A 13,197-nucleotide genomic window follows, 5' to 3' on the forward strand; every position below is an offset into this window, starting at 1 on the left:
GGGACTGTCATATGTTGAAAGACTGGAGCGACTAGGCTTGTATACACTGGAATTTAGAAGGATGAGAGGGGATCTTATCGAAACATATAAGATTATTAAGGGGTTGGACACATTAGAGGCAGGAAACATGTTCCCAATGTTGGGGGAGTCCAGAACCAGGGACCACAGTTTAAGAATAAGGGGTAGGCCATTTAGAACGGAGACGAGGAAAAACATTTTCAGTCATTGACTTGTAAATCTGTGGAATTCTCTGCCTCAGAAGGCAGTGGAGGCCAATTCTCTGAATGCATTCAAGAGAGAACTAGATAAAGCTCTTAAGGATAGTGGAGTCAGGAGGCATGGGGAGAAGGCATGAACGGGGTACTGATTGAGAATGATCAGCCATGATCACATTGAATGGTGGTGCTGGCTCGAAGGGCTGAACAGCCATAGACATTTTCTATGTCTCTATGTTTCTATGTAACACTCCACTAATAGAAACTAGACACAAAGAAATGCAGATGCTAATTCACAAAAAAACCCCACAAAGAGCTGGAAGAACTCAGCGGGTCAGGAAGCATGTGTGAAGGGCATAGATAGGCAACCTTTCAGGTCGGAACCTTTCTTCAGACTGATTGTTGCAGGGGGTGAAACAAAGCTGGACGAGAGATGAGGATGTGACAAAGCCTGGCAAGCCTGGCCGTTACTGCTTGGTCCACCGAGGCATAGAAACAGAAAATAGGTGCAGGAAGAGGCCATTCTGCCCTTCGAGCCAGCACCGCCATTCATTGTGATCATGGCTGATCATCCACAATCAGTAACCTGTGCCCAACTTCTGTGAAGGCCTACTGGATCTCCAGGTTGCTAACCATTTTAACTCCCCTTCCCATACCCATCCTGACCTTTCTGTCCTGGATCTCCTCCATTACCAGATTGAGGCTACTGGCAAACTGGAGGAACATTGAATTCTCCAACATTAGGAAACTTACCAACAAACAGCTCCCCCCCTCTATTCCCCATCTCTTTCCTGTGCTTCACCTGGATGTCCACCATTTCCCCCCACTTCCCCGCAGCTTCCACCTATATCCTTCTGAATTCACATTTCATGCCTCTTCTCTCCTGGTCTCAAAGTCTTTTATCTTTTCATCTCTGGCCTTTGTCCAACCATCTTTCAATCAAATCCTCCTCACCTGTATCACCTATCACCTGCCAGTGTTTGTTCTGCTACCACCTCTCTTCCAGCTTTCTTCCCACCCCACCATAATTAGTCTGAAGGAAATGTCACCTATCTATGTTCCCCAGAAGTGCTACCTGACTTGCTGAGTTGCTCCAGAATTTGTGACTAATAGAGGCTATGTCATAATTTCCAAAAAGCAGGGTTTGGCACCTGCAAGGATAGCATCAAGAATAGCAAATGATTGGCAACCAGCCAAAGATTTATTACTCACCAAATCCCAGTCTATACTGCGGAAAAAGGTATGAGTCTGAATGTCAGCAAATCCAGTTTGCGATTGACACCCAAGCCGCTCTTTAGAGTCCTGTGAACAATTTTAAAAACATCTATTGTACTGTGGGGTCACAGGTGTATTGCAAGAGTGTATTGCAAATTCACTTCAAAGTTATAAATGCTCTATGAGAAGCTTTCAATTATAACATTTAAACAGCTAAAATGCTTGCATTCAGAGTTTAACTTTATCCTGTGCAATGGATATTCTTTACAATCTGTGCAGCTTCATTGAGTCATGCAGCAGTGAAACCGGCCCTTCAGCCCAACTTGCCCACCATTATGCCAACCCCATCGACGCTTGTCCCAACTCCCCGTGTTTAGCCTATATCCCTCTAAAACAGAGGTGTGAATGGCTTTCTTCTGTGTCATTATAAGGTAAGACAATAATCCATTTATATCCATTCATTACCTCCTATCACTTAAACAAAGCTTTATCCTTTTCAATCATAGCTTTATAAAAAATCTTTTTTTTTAAAATCGTGGTATTGTTCCAGCAAAGCTTTTCACAAGATCACACAAGTGAAAGCTGATGCAAAACAGTGGCAAATTGGATCTAAACTTGACTAGGTAATGGTAATCAGAGTAATAGTTGATGAGTTTTCTCAGGAAGGATGGTGCTCTATCATGCTCCACAGAGATATTGTGAGATATAAAATATTTGTTTAACGTCTCAATTTCTTCATTATTCCCATTATTTCCACTGCTTCAATGGCTGCTATTTGTATAACCCTAACCCTTGGGTATGCAAGCAAAGAATTTCACTGTGCCTTGTCACATGTGCCAATAAAGTATTCCATTGCATTCCATAATAGATCAAAGTTTATTTTTGCTACACGCTTCCTTTTTAAATACACAGTTAATAACAAATCATTATGTTCCTTACTTCCTTAAACTCGAGCTCCCACATGATCAAGACGATAGTTAAAATTGTGCTGTAAAACAGCACACGAGTAGGAATGTCAGAGTTGGAATAAACGGGTCCCTGTCACAATGGCAGGCAGTGGTGAGTGGAGTGCCGCAAGGCTCAGTGCTGGGGCCGCAACTATTTACAATATATATTAACGATTTAGATGATGGGATTAAAAGTAACACTAGCAAATTTGCAGATGACACAAAGCTGGGTGGCAGTGTGAACTGCGAAGTGGATGCCAGGAGGTTGCAGGGTGACTTGGACAGGTTGAGTGAGTGGGCAGATGTTGGCAGATGCAGTATAATGTAGATACATGTGAGGTTATCCATGTAAGATTTGAGAAGTTTTCCCTCATTTGGAAAGCAACACCATACCAAAGAGCTGCTGTTTGGACATTTTAAACGAGAGACTGGGGCTGATAGCGGAGAAAGGCTGCGGTCAGATTAACAAAGGATGTCACAATCCGTGGGTCCTAAAATGGCCACAGGACCTCGTGACCAGCCACAGAAGTAAAAACCTTACAACCCAGTCTCTAGGTTTTCTGCAAAGCCATGGCCAGAACAAAGGATGGGTATTGGCCATGCAGAAACCTACGAAACCAGGTCGGAGTCCAGACACTGGGGCGCTGACATCAGCATACTCACAATGCCCCAAGCCGACCTAAACAGTTCATCTCAGTGAGGGGGCACAATAGCCCATAGAAAACTACCTGGTAGGTGATGGGAAACCAGTTAACACCCATCACCTCACAACGAAATCCCAATTAACACCGTCTGGCCTTCCCCGGTATCCCCGAACATAAGCGCAGATCAGAAGAAAAACTCATACATATCTTTTTGAACAAAGAGATTCCAAGATCTGGCGGGAGATAGGACGGGTCAGAAATAGTATAACTGGCCACTACTTTTGGGTGAAAAAGTACAGTCAAGAAGCGCAGAGAAAACCGGGTTCGAAGTCAACTGAAGTCAAGAAGAAGTCAAACGAATACAGGAGGAAGAAACGACAGGCAAGAAGAACGGATGCAAGAGAAAGGAACAGGCACGCAACTCGAGAAGAAATACTGCAAAACGAACAGCCAGTAACCCCAGTAATAACCCCATGGTGAGCATGTACTCCAAATCCTACATATCCTGGACATAGTTTAGTGTAGAGGGGAGGGTGGTTGTGAATAAACGTTGGGTGTGTATTAAAAAATGTGTTGGTCAAGGTTGCGATGCGTCGTACGTTCCCCATCTTACAGTCGTGTGTATGTCTTGTAGAACTGTGTGTTTTCAAAAGATCAGCGAAAAAGGCATTCGGGTATCTGTCCTGTGGAACTGTGTGTGTTTAATGATTCATAGTTATAAGTATTCGTGTGATTCGGTATGTGTTTCATAGACATGTATTATAGAACTGTATAAGTATTCATGGACAATAGTCCCAAGCGCTAAATAAAAGCCTTTTCATTTAAACCCTGGTTTTCAAATCTGGTCTGGTTGAATTTTTCTGCACTATAAGAGCTCCTGCATCTAAGTCCAGTGTCTAGAACCGTAAGGGGTGAGTGGGTCGAACCACTCACGGGGAACCAGTGTGCACGGCCTGGTCAAGGGATCAGAGCAAGGCACGGGGACCTTAGGTCGGGCGAAAGCTCGGCGCAGAAACCCCTTACAGATAATGGCGACCACGAAGGGACACTAGCAGCAGGATGATAGTGTACCAGAAAAGGATTTTAAAACTAGGGACATAATGGACGAGCGCATTGCGGACTATGTGTTTAGTAAGGTGAATATCACCAAACAATGGATGTGTGCGTTATTAGATGACAAGCGCCCACTGGATGCAACGATCCGGTGGACGGCCAGTACAGCCCATAAGAAAGCTGTGGAAAAGGCGGTCTGGCTGACCTGCTATAAAAGGCAGGTCCAGCTTTTGGACCGCGTGGTTGTGGCACAGGCAGCCCAGATCAGGGACCTTCAGGAGGAGGTAGAGGAGAAGGCTGCGGGTGGGAAACAGTTGATCGAGGCTCTGGACTCTTTAAACAAAGAGCGCCGGGTCGTGACCAACCGCCACGAAACCAGGGTAGAGCTGATGTAGTGTCAGGCTACTGAGGCTATGCTCAGTGAGGGCAGGCTCCGGGAGCAGTGCGCTTCCCTGAGCCACCAGCTGGAGACCCAGGAAGAGAAACTTAAGGGAGTTAGGGCAGCCTATAAAATGGTTTTGGAGGACAGGTCGGAAGGGGCCGACCACGGGGCCTGCCTGCAGGAGATAGAGGGTCTGCGGGGTGCTTTAAATAAAGCAAGCGGGCTGGTCTGTTTGATGAACCCCCCCGCGGGCCAGTCACTAGCGGGTGCGAAGGTCCCGGTTCCGATCCCTAGAAAGACCGTGGTGGCTTCAGCCCCCAAACTCCGCGATCCCCCTAGCTACGAGGCATCCTGGAAAAGGGGTAGTGTAGGGGAAAGAGAGAGAGAGGAGCTCCCGGTAGAATACTCGGCACCGGCACCCATGTGCCCGGTCCTGGAAACCAGACGGGGACCCCCCATGGAGAATGGGGACACAGGACCCATTCAGAGCGAGATCATGGTGCCCCACAACTCCCAGCATTTAAGAGCCATGATCGGGCATGTTACAAAATTGTCCGGATCAGGGGACCCCTCACTGCATTTCAGGGAGATAGAACAGACCGCCGCAATCAACGGTTGCGACGAGGGAGAACGGGCAAAATTGTTGCTGTTCTCCCTGGACAGCTCGATCCTCCAATGCCTCTCAGACGAGAGTAAAAGAGGGACCAGGACCTACAATCTCCTGCGGGACGAGGTCCTGGAAGTCTTGGGGGTAGGCGATGAGGGTCCATTTGCCCGATTAGGGAAGACCCTCCAGATGGAGGGAGAACCCCCAAGGGTTTTTGCGGCGCGACTGTGGACAGTATATCAGAGCAGTTGCCCGCACGTCCCCGCGCGGGATGACCTGGCCGGGAATGGGAGAGCCCAGTGGCTCCGATGCTTGGTGTCAAACAGCCTGGCAGCCGTCAGGGAGCAGGCGAAAGCCTGATTTGATCCCACAAATAGCACGGAGGAGGCAGTTTTACACCGTCTCACGGTAGGGTATAGAAATACCCGGAGTACGACCACCCGGTTAGTAAAAGGGAAGGTGCACGTAGCGGAGGCTACTGCACCGGCCCAAAAGGGGTGGCGACAGGAGGGTAATCCTACCACACAGTCCAAGTGTTTTAAGTGCGGTAAGGTGGGGCACTGGCGAAAAGATTGCAGGGTCCACATTAAGGAAGATAGGGTTGGCACCACCCAGCGAGCCGATGTCCCAGTTAAGCCCGAGATCATCGAGACGATGATCGAGGTGATGCGGTCCCTCATGACAGCACAGGGGAAGGTGGCAGTCGCTACCGGCTCCCCGGGTACGGGAGGGACACTGGACATTCCCCAATGACATTGAGACGGACTGAGCGGAGGTGTTCAGCGAAATGATCGCCGAGCCTGCTCTTGGTCTCGCCGATGTAGAGAATCAGCCGTCGCATACAACAAATTATCCTCCCACATTTCCGTCACCTCCAACGGGATCCCACTACTGGCCACATCTTCCCATCTCCTCCCCTTTCTGCTTTCCGCAGAGACCGTTCCCTCCCTAACTCCCTGGTCCACCCGTTCCTTCCCACCCAAACCACCCCCTCCCCAGGTACTTTCCCCTGCAACCGCATCTATCATAGAAACGTAGAAACATAGAAAATAGGTGCAGTAGGAGGCCATTCGGCCCTTCGAGTCAGCACCGCCATTGATTGTGATCATGGCTGATCATCCACAATCAGTACCCGTGCCTGCCTTCTCCCCATATCCCTTGATTCCGCTAACCCCGAGAGCTCTATCTAACTATCTTTTAAATGGGATGAATCCATGGTGTCAAGGGGAGAAAGTTTCAGAGACCTGGCCACAATCTTCCTAACACCTATAGGTTCAGGGTTGATGCCAGGAAATGGCACTTATTGCACACTTATTCAAAACATGAAGTGCTGGGATAAACCCAGTAGCTATAGCCCAGTCAGTTCCTCCGGTGAGATAAATTCAGGAAATACTCATTAGGTGCAGAATTAGCACTCTCCTGATCAAGTGTGGATAGAATAGAGAAAGCTTGCATCGAAATAATAAAGACAAATGGTCATGGAGTCATTGAGTCTTACAGAATGGAAACAGGCTCTCCGACCCAACTTGTCCATGCCGACCATAATGACCCATCTACACTCTTCCCAGCTGTCTGCGTTTGGCTCATATCTATACCTTTCCTATATATAAATGGTATCCAGCTAACTTGAAAATTTTCTAATGAAGTATCAGGTAGGTTGATGAAGTAAATGTGGTTAATGCCTAGAAGGCACTTGATAAAATAGCAACATAACTGAAAATCAAGGAATAAGAGGCAGGACAGCAAAGAAAGAAAATTAAAGTAACAGTAAAGAAAGCCGAATAGCAAAGGTTGTTTTTCAGATTAGTAGGAAGTGTGCAGTGGAGTTGCCCAGGATTGGTATGATGATTACCGCTTTCCTGAATACAGACTAATGATTTGGACTTGGGATGTATATAACGCAACTTTCACATTTATAGATAACACAAAACTTGGAGGCTCAGTGTACCATGATGTCATAAGAGTCGTACAAGCGAGGAAACAGGCCGTTTGGCCCAACTTTCCATGCCGACCAACATGCCCCATCTACACTAGTCCTACCTGCCTGTGTTTGGCCCACATCCTTCTAAACCTAAGGTAGGCACAAAATGCTGGAGTAACTCAGCGCGACACATGGACTTCATTAACTTCACCACCACTTTCCATCCTGCACTCAAATTCACTTGACACATCCATCCCCTTTCTTGGTCTCACCATCTCCAGCACAGGAGACAGACTATCGACTGACGTCTATTACAAACCCACAGATTCCCAGAACTATCTCAACTACACTTCTTCCCATCCTGCTTCCTGCAAAGACTCTATCTCCTACTCCCAATTCCTCCATCTATGCCACATCTGCACCCAAGATGAGGTGTTGCATACCAGGACATCTGAGATGTCCTCATTCTTTAGGGAACGGGGGTTCACCTCTTCCATCATAGATGAGGCCTTCACACGAGCCTCCTCGGTATCCTGCAGCTCCGCCTTTGCTCCCCCTTCCTCTATTCGCAACAGAGATAGAGTCCCACTAGTCCTTACCTTTCACCCCATCAGCTGTCGGATACAAAACATAATCCTCCAACATTTTTGACACCTCCAACAGGATTCCACCACTCGTCACATCTTCCCATCTCCATCCCTTTCCGTCTTCCGCAGACTGTTCCCTCCGCAACTCCCTGGTTAACTCATGCCTTCCCACCCAAACCACCCCCTCCCCAGGTATCTTTTCATGCAACCGCAGGAGATGCAACACCTGTCCCTATACCTCCTCCCTCGACTCTGTCCAGGGACGCCAGCAGTCCTTTCAGGTTAGGCAGAGGTTCACTTGCACCTCTTCCAACATCATCTACTATATCCGTTGTTCAAGATGTGGACTTTTATACATTGGAGAGATCAAACGTAGACTGGGCTATCGTTTCGCTGAACACCTTCGCTCAGTCTGCTTGGACCTACCTGATCTCCTGGTTGATAAACACTTTAATTCCCCTTCCCATTCTCACACTGAACTTTCTGTCCTAGGCCTCCATTGTCAGAGTGAGGCTAAACGCAAATTGGAGGAACAGCATCTCATATTTGGCTTGGGTAGCTTACAACCCAGGTGTATGAATATTGATTTTTCTATCTTTAAATAACCCCTGCATTCCCACTCTCTCCATCCCTTCCCCACCACACTCACACCAGATTTTCGGTCTCACCCAGCAAACAGTTAACAATGGCCTGTTTCCTTTATCATTGTTACTTTTTAGCATATCTTTCGTTCATTTGGTCCATATCTGGAGTGTCCCGGGGAGTCGCGCACGCAGCGGGAGTGTCCTGGGAAGCCGCGTGGGCCCGATCCACCCGCCAAACGTCTCGGTAAGCCCCACAGGCCTCCCAGGAGACTGCGGAGTGGCTACGGGAGCCTTGGCGACAGCGTAGGCCTCGGCAGCTACAGGAGCCTCGGCGGCAACGGGGGCCTCGGTGGTGGGGCCTCCCGATCGACCCGCAATCAGTGGTCGATGAGTGTGAGGGGGGGGGGGGGAAGGGGAAGACAATGAAGACCTGGCGTGGGGGGACTGCCGTGAAGAACAATGGGGACCCGGCGTGAGGGACGGAGAACAAAGGGGGACCCAATGTGGGGGAGGGGGCACTTTAGTTTTAGAATCCTCTGCCCAGGGGATAAGTCTGCATTTGTTGTTTGTTTCTTTGTTCCGGTTAAGACGCTGTGCACACGGCAGCCAGCCAACATTCACCTGCCTGGTCAGCTTGGACCAGGAGAAGGCCTTCGACAGGATATCGCAAATGGCTCTCCAAAATGGGCTTTGGGGAGGAAATCAGGAAGTGGATACAACTGCTCTACACCGATATCTGTAGTGCAGTCCAAATCAATGGGTGGGAATCAGAAAGCTTCCCCGTCAGGTCTGAAGTCAGGCAGGGTTGCCCTCTCTCCCCTGTCTTGTTTGTCTGTTGTATTGAGCCCTTTGCCGAAACCATCAGGAAGGATGCTGGCATAAGAGGAGTGACATTGCCAGGCAGTGGGGGCACTCAGGTCAAGGCCTCCCTGTACATGGACGATGTCGCCGTCTTCTGCTGGGATCCAGGGTCGATCCGCAGACTGATCAGCGTCTGCGACCAGTTTGAGTTGGCCACGGGGGCCAGGGTAAACCGCAGGAAGAGCGAGGCCATGCTCTTTGGCAATTGGCCCGACTGATCTTCCATCCCCTTCACCATCAAGCCTGACTTCTTGAAGGTGCTGGGCATCTGGTTCGGGAAGGCTGAGGCGTGTAACAAGAATTGGCTGGAGCGGATAGCCAAGGTGGGGAAGAAGCTGGAGCTGTGGAAGCAGCGCTCCCTCTCCTTCACAGGGAAAAATCTGGTCATCAGGTGTGAGGTGCTCTCGGGGCTGCTGTACTTGGCGCAAGTGTGGCCCGTCCCTCCCTCCTACGCCACAGGGATCACCCAGGCCGTCTTCCGCTTCATTTCGGGGTCGACGATGGACTGGGTGCGACGAGCCACAATGCACAAGTCGACAGACAACGGGGGTAAAAGCGTGCCCAACGTTGCCCTCATCCTGATGGCCACCTTCGTGTGTGGCTGCATCAGGCAGAGCATAGAGCCAAGGCACATGGGCACCAAGTGCCACTACCTGCTGAGGTTCTACAGGTCCCCGGTGTTGCGAAGGATGGGCCTGGAACAGATGCCACGCAATGTGCCAGCCAGCTGGACATTGCCGCACCATCTGTCGCTTGTGGAAAGGTTCTTCTGGACCAACACCTTTGACCACAAGTCCATGGGGCAGTGGTCAGCACGGAACGTCCTGCAGGCACTGCAGGGGAATGACTCCATGGATCCTGTGGCGTGGTTCCCAGAGCAGACTGCCCAGCTTGTCTGGCAAAATGCCTCATCGCCAGAACTCACCAACAAGCACCAAGACCTGGCTTGGCTGGCGGTGAGGGGAGCCCTCCCAGTCAGATCCTTCCTACACCGCCGGAACCTCACTACCAGCGCACGCTGCCCTCGGGACGGCTGCTGTGGAGAGGAGACGGTTGCCCACCTCTTCACAGAGTGTGGATTTGCCAAGAGAGTCTGCAGGGGTCCCTGTCACAATTTATTCCGAGCAGCTCCGTCACAGAGAACTCTGTGATCTACGGACTGTTCCCAGGGACGCATTCAGAGACTGACATCGAGTGCTGCTGGAAGGTCATCAACTCGGTGAAAGAGGCTCTTTGGTCTGCCCGAGCTTTGTTGGCCTCCCAACGGAGCGAGCTGTCCGTCAAGGAATGTTGCCGACTGGCCCGCTGCAGACTGCAGGAGTACGTGCTGAGGGTTGCAAGGAAAAGCCTGGGAACTAAATTCCAGTGAGCCCAACCTCTGTGGCAGGCAAGTTACAGGAGAGTGTTGAGGTTTAAGTTATATGGTTTTGGATAGACAAGGGCTGATTAGGGAGAGTCAGCACAGTTTTTACATGGGAGATCATGTCTCACAAATCTGATTGAGTTTTTTGAGGAAGTAACTGAAAAAGTTGATGGGGGCAAAGCCGTAGACGTTGTCTATATAGATCCCTCAAGCCCTGGGGACATCCACCTTAATGTTCTTCAAGAGCCTCAGCATCATCTTCTTCTCAATCTCAAACTCTCTCAAGCATATTTGTATTCTTTACACTGATTTTGCTGTCATATCATATATCATCATAATCATATATATACAGCCGGAAACAGGCCTTTTCGGCCCTCCAAGTCCGTGCCGCCCAGCGATCCCCGTACATTAACACTATCCTACACCCACTAGGGACAATTTTTACATTTACCCAGCCAATTAACCAATTAACGTCCAAGTCCTTCTCTTCAGTAAATTACAGATACAAAGTACTCATTTAGCACCTCACCTACATCCTCTGACTCCAAGCATAGATTGCCTCCTTTACTCGGCTTGAGTGGCCTTACCTTCTCCCTGCTCATTTTAGCATATGCATAAAAAGCCTTGGGATTTCCCTTGATCCGTCTCACCTATGACATTTCATGGCCTCGTCTGGCCCGAATCACCCACTCGACTTCTTTCCTACTCGCTTTATATTCCTTATCAGCCCCGTCTGATACCCCATCTTAAATCTGACGTACGCTTGTTTTCTTCCTGACCAAGTTTACAACCTCCTTGGTCATCCATGGCTCCATTACCTTGCCGTCCTTATCCCTCCTGACAGGAACGTGCTGACCCTACACTTGGATCAGCTGGTCTTTAAACGCCTCCCACATGTCATCTGTGGACTGGCCCAATAACAACTGCTCCCAATCTACCCTCCCTCGCTCCTGCCTAATGACATTGTAATCTGCCTTGCCCCAATTACCTTCCCCCAACATCCAGACCTGTCCCTATTCAAAACAATCTGAAAATTTATGGAGTTGTGATCCAAGACTATCTCCAAAACGCTCTTCCACCATAACACCATTCACCTAGCCAGGATTATTTCCCAATTCTAGGTCCAATGTGGTCTCTCCTCAAGTTGGACTATTCACATACTGTTTAAGGAAACCTAACAAATTCCACCCCGTTGAATCCTCTTGCACTGAGCATGACCCAGTCATATTGAGGATGTTAAAGTCACCCACTACAACAACCCCGTGGTTCTTGCATCCTTCCATAAATCTGTCTACATATCTGGTGTAATACAGGTATCTATAACCTACACCAAGGTTTAAGGTGAGAGAGGAAAATTTTAATAGGAACCTGAGGGGCAACATTTTAGAACGAGCTGCAAGAGGAGGTAGTAGAAACAGATACAATAAAAACATTTAAAAGGCATTTGGACAGGTACATGGATAGGAAAGATTTAGAGGGATGTGGGCCAAACGTGGGCAGATGGAACTAGTGTAGATGGGGCATCTTGGTCAGCATGGGCAAGTTGTGCCAAAGGCAGGCATGTGAGTGAGGTTAAAAAAAAAGAGGAAGAGCCGAGCGCTTGCTTGTACAACAGAAGTCAAAAAATTGGATAGTTTTTGAAAATTCACACACAAAATCAAGCCTCTTTTAGAGCATTTCAAAGTAAAAACAGACATTAGAAAACAATGTGAATATGTCACTGTATACTAATAACATTTTGAAGTTAATTCGCACATTAATAGATAATCAGCCCAAAAAGGTGGTAATTGGCTTTTCTGCTGTGTTTTATATTTTAACCCTGTCTTAATTAATTTAGTTATATAATCTTGCACACAAATTTAATATTTACTCATTACAGTTCCACCACTGATTTTCTGGCACTCTTGGTTCCAGAGCTTTAAGTCGGCTATAGGGATAGATGTGCTGGCTCCAGCTGGGCTAGAGTTCCAGAGCCCCGGCCGCAGGTTGCAAATTCAACCCACCGATCGGCCATGGAAGTCCCGAAGAGGGCGAGATTGGCTGCCTTCCCCAGCCTAGGTGCCACATTTTCGGGGAGACTTCCAGGGCATGGGGGATTTCTCGCGGAACTTCAAGCGACCTCTAGCGGGAACCCTAGTGTTCATTGCAAGTCTATACATTGGGTTTTTTTCTTTCTTTTTTTCAATCCGATTTCTCCGTTTATTTGGCAAAGTGAAAAACACGGAAATCATGCAAAAAGTGCAGAAAATTGATTTTAAATATGCGGAAATCTGCGGAAACGCGGAAAATTCACAGAAACAGATAGAAACATAGTAAATAGGTGCAGGAGGAAGCCATTTGGCCCTTCGAGCCAGCACCGCCATTCATTGTTATCATGGCTGATTATCCACAATCAATAACTCGTGCCTGCCTTCTCCCCATATCCCTTGATTCCACTAGCCCCTAGAGCTCTATCTAACTCTCTCTTAAATCCATCCAGTGATTTGGCCTCCACTGCCCTCTGTGGCAGAGAATTCCACAAATTCACAACTCTCTGGGTGAAAAAGTTCCTTCTCACCTCAGTTTTAAATGGCCTCCCCTTTATTCTAAGACTGTGGCCCCTGGTTCTGGATTCCCCCAACATTGGGAACATTTTTCCTGCATCTAGCTTGGCCACTCCTTTTATAATTTTATATGTCTCTATAAGATCCCCTCTCATCCTTCTAAACTCCAGTGAATACAAGCCAAGTCTTTTCAATCTTTCCTCATATGACTGTTCCGCCATCCCAGGGATCAATCTCGTGAACCTACGCTGCACTGCCTCAAATTAGGAGACCAA

The 13,197-nt window shown here is 48.4% G+C and overlaps 1 protein-coding gene across 5 annotated transcripts in view; it reads right to left on the reverse strand.

The window, feature by feature from the left end:
- The window catches only part of prkcz (protein kinase C, zeta), a 426,501-nt gene that overhangs the window by 64,302 nt on the left and 349,002 nt on the right, over positions 1–13,197 (reverse strand). For 4 of the 5 annotated variants that reach the window (XM_078425700.1, XM_078425698.1, XM_078425703.1 and 1 more), the window contains one exon: positions 1,428–1,517. The exons of the other annotated variant lie outside the window; for it this stretch is intronic. In XM_078425700.1, coding sequence (XP_078281826.1) covers positions 1,428–1,517 — 90 coding nt within the window. The remainder of the gene's footprint in view (positions 1–1,427; positions 1,518–13,197) is intronic. 5 annotated transcript variants of the gene reach the window in all.

The sequence above is a fragment of the Rhinoraja longicauda genome, chromosome 30 (assembly GCF_053455715.1).
Source record: "Rhinoraja longicauda isolate Sanriku21f chromosome 30, sRhiLon1.1, whole genome shotgun sequence".
NCBI lineage: Eukaryota > Metazoa > Chordata > Chondrichthyes > Rajiformes > Arhynchobatidae > Rhinoraja > Rhinoraja longicauda.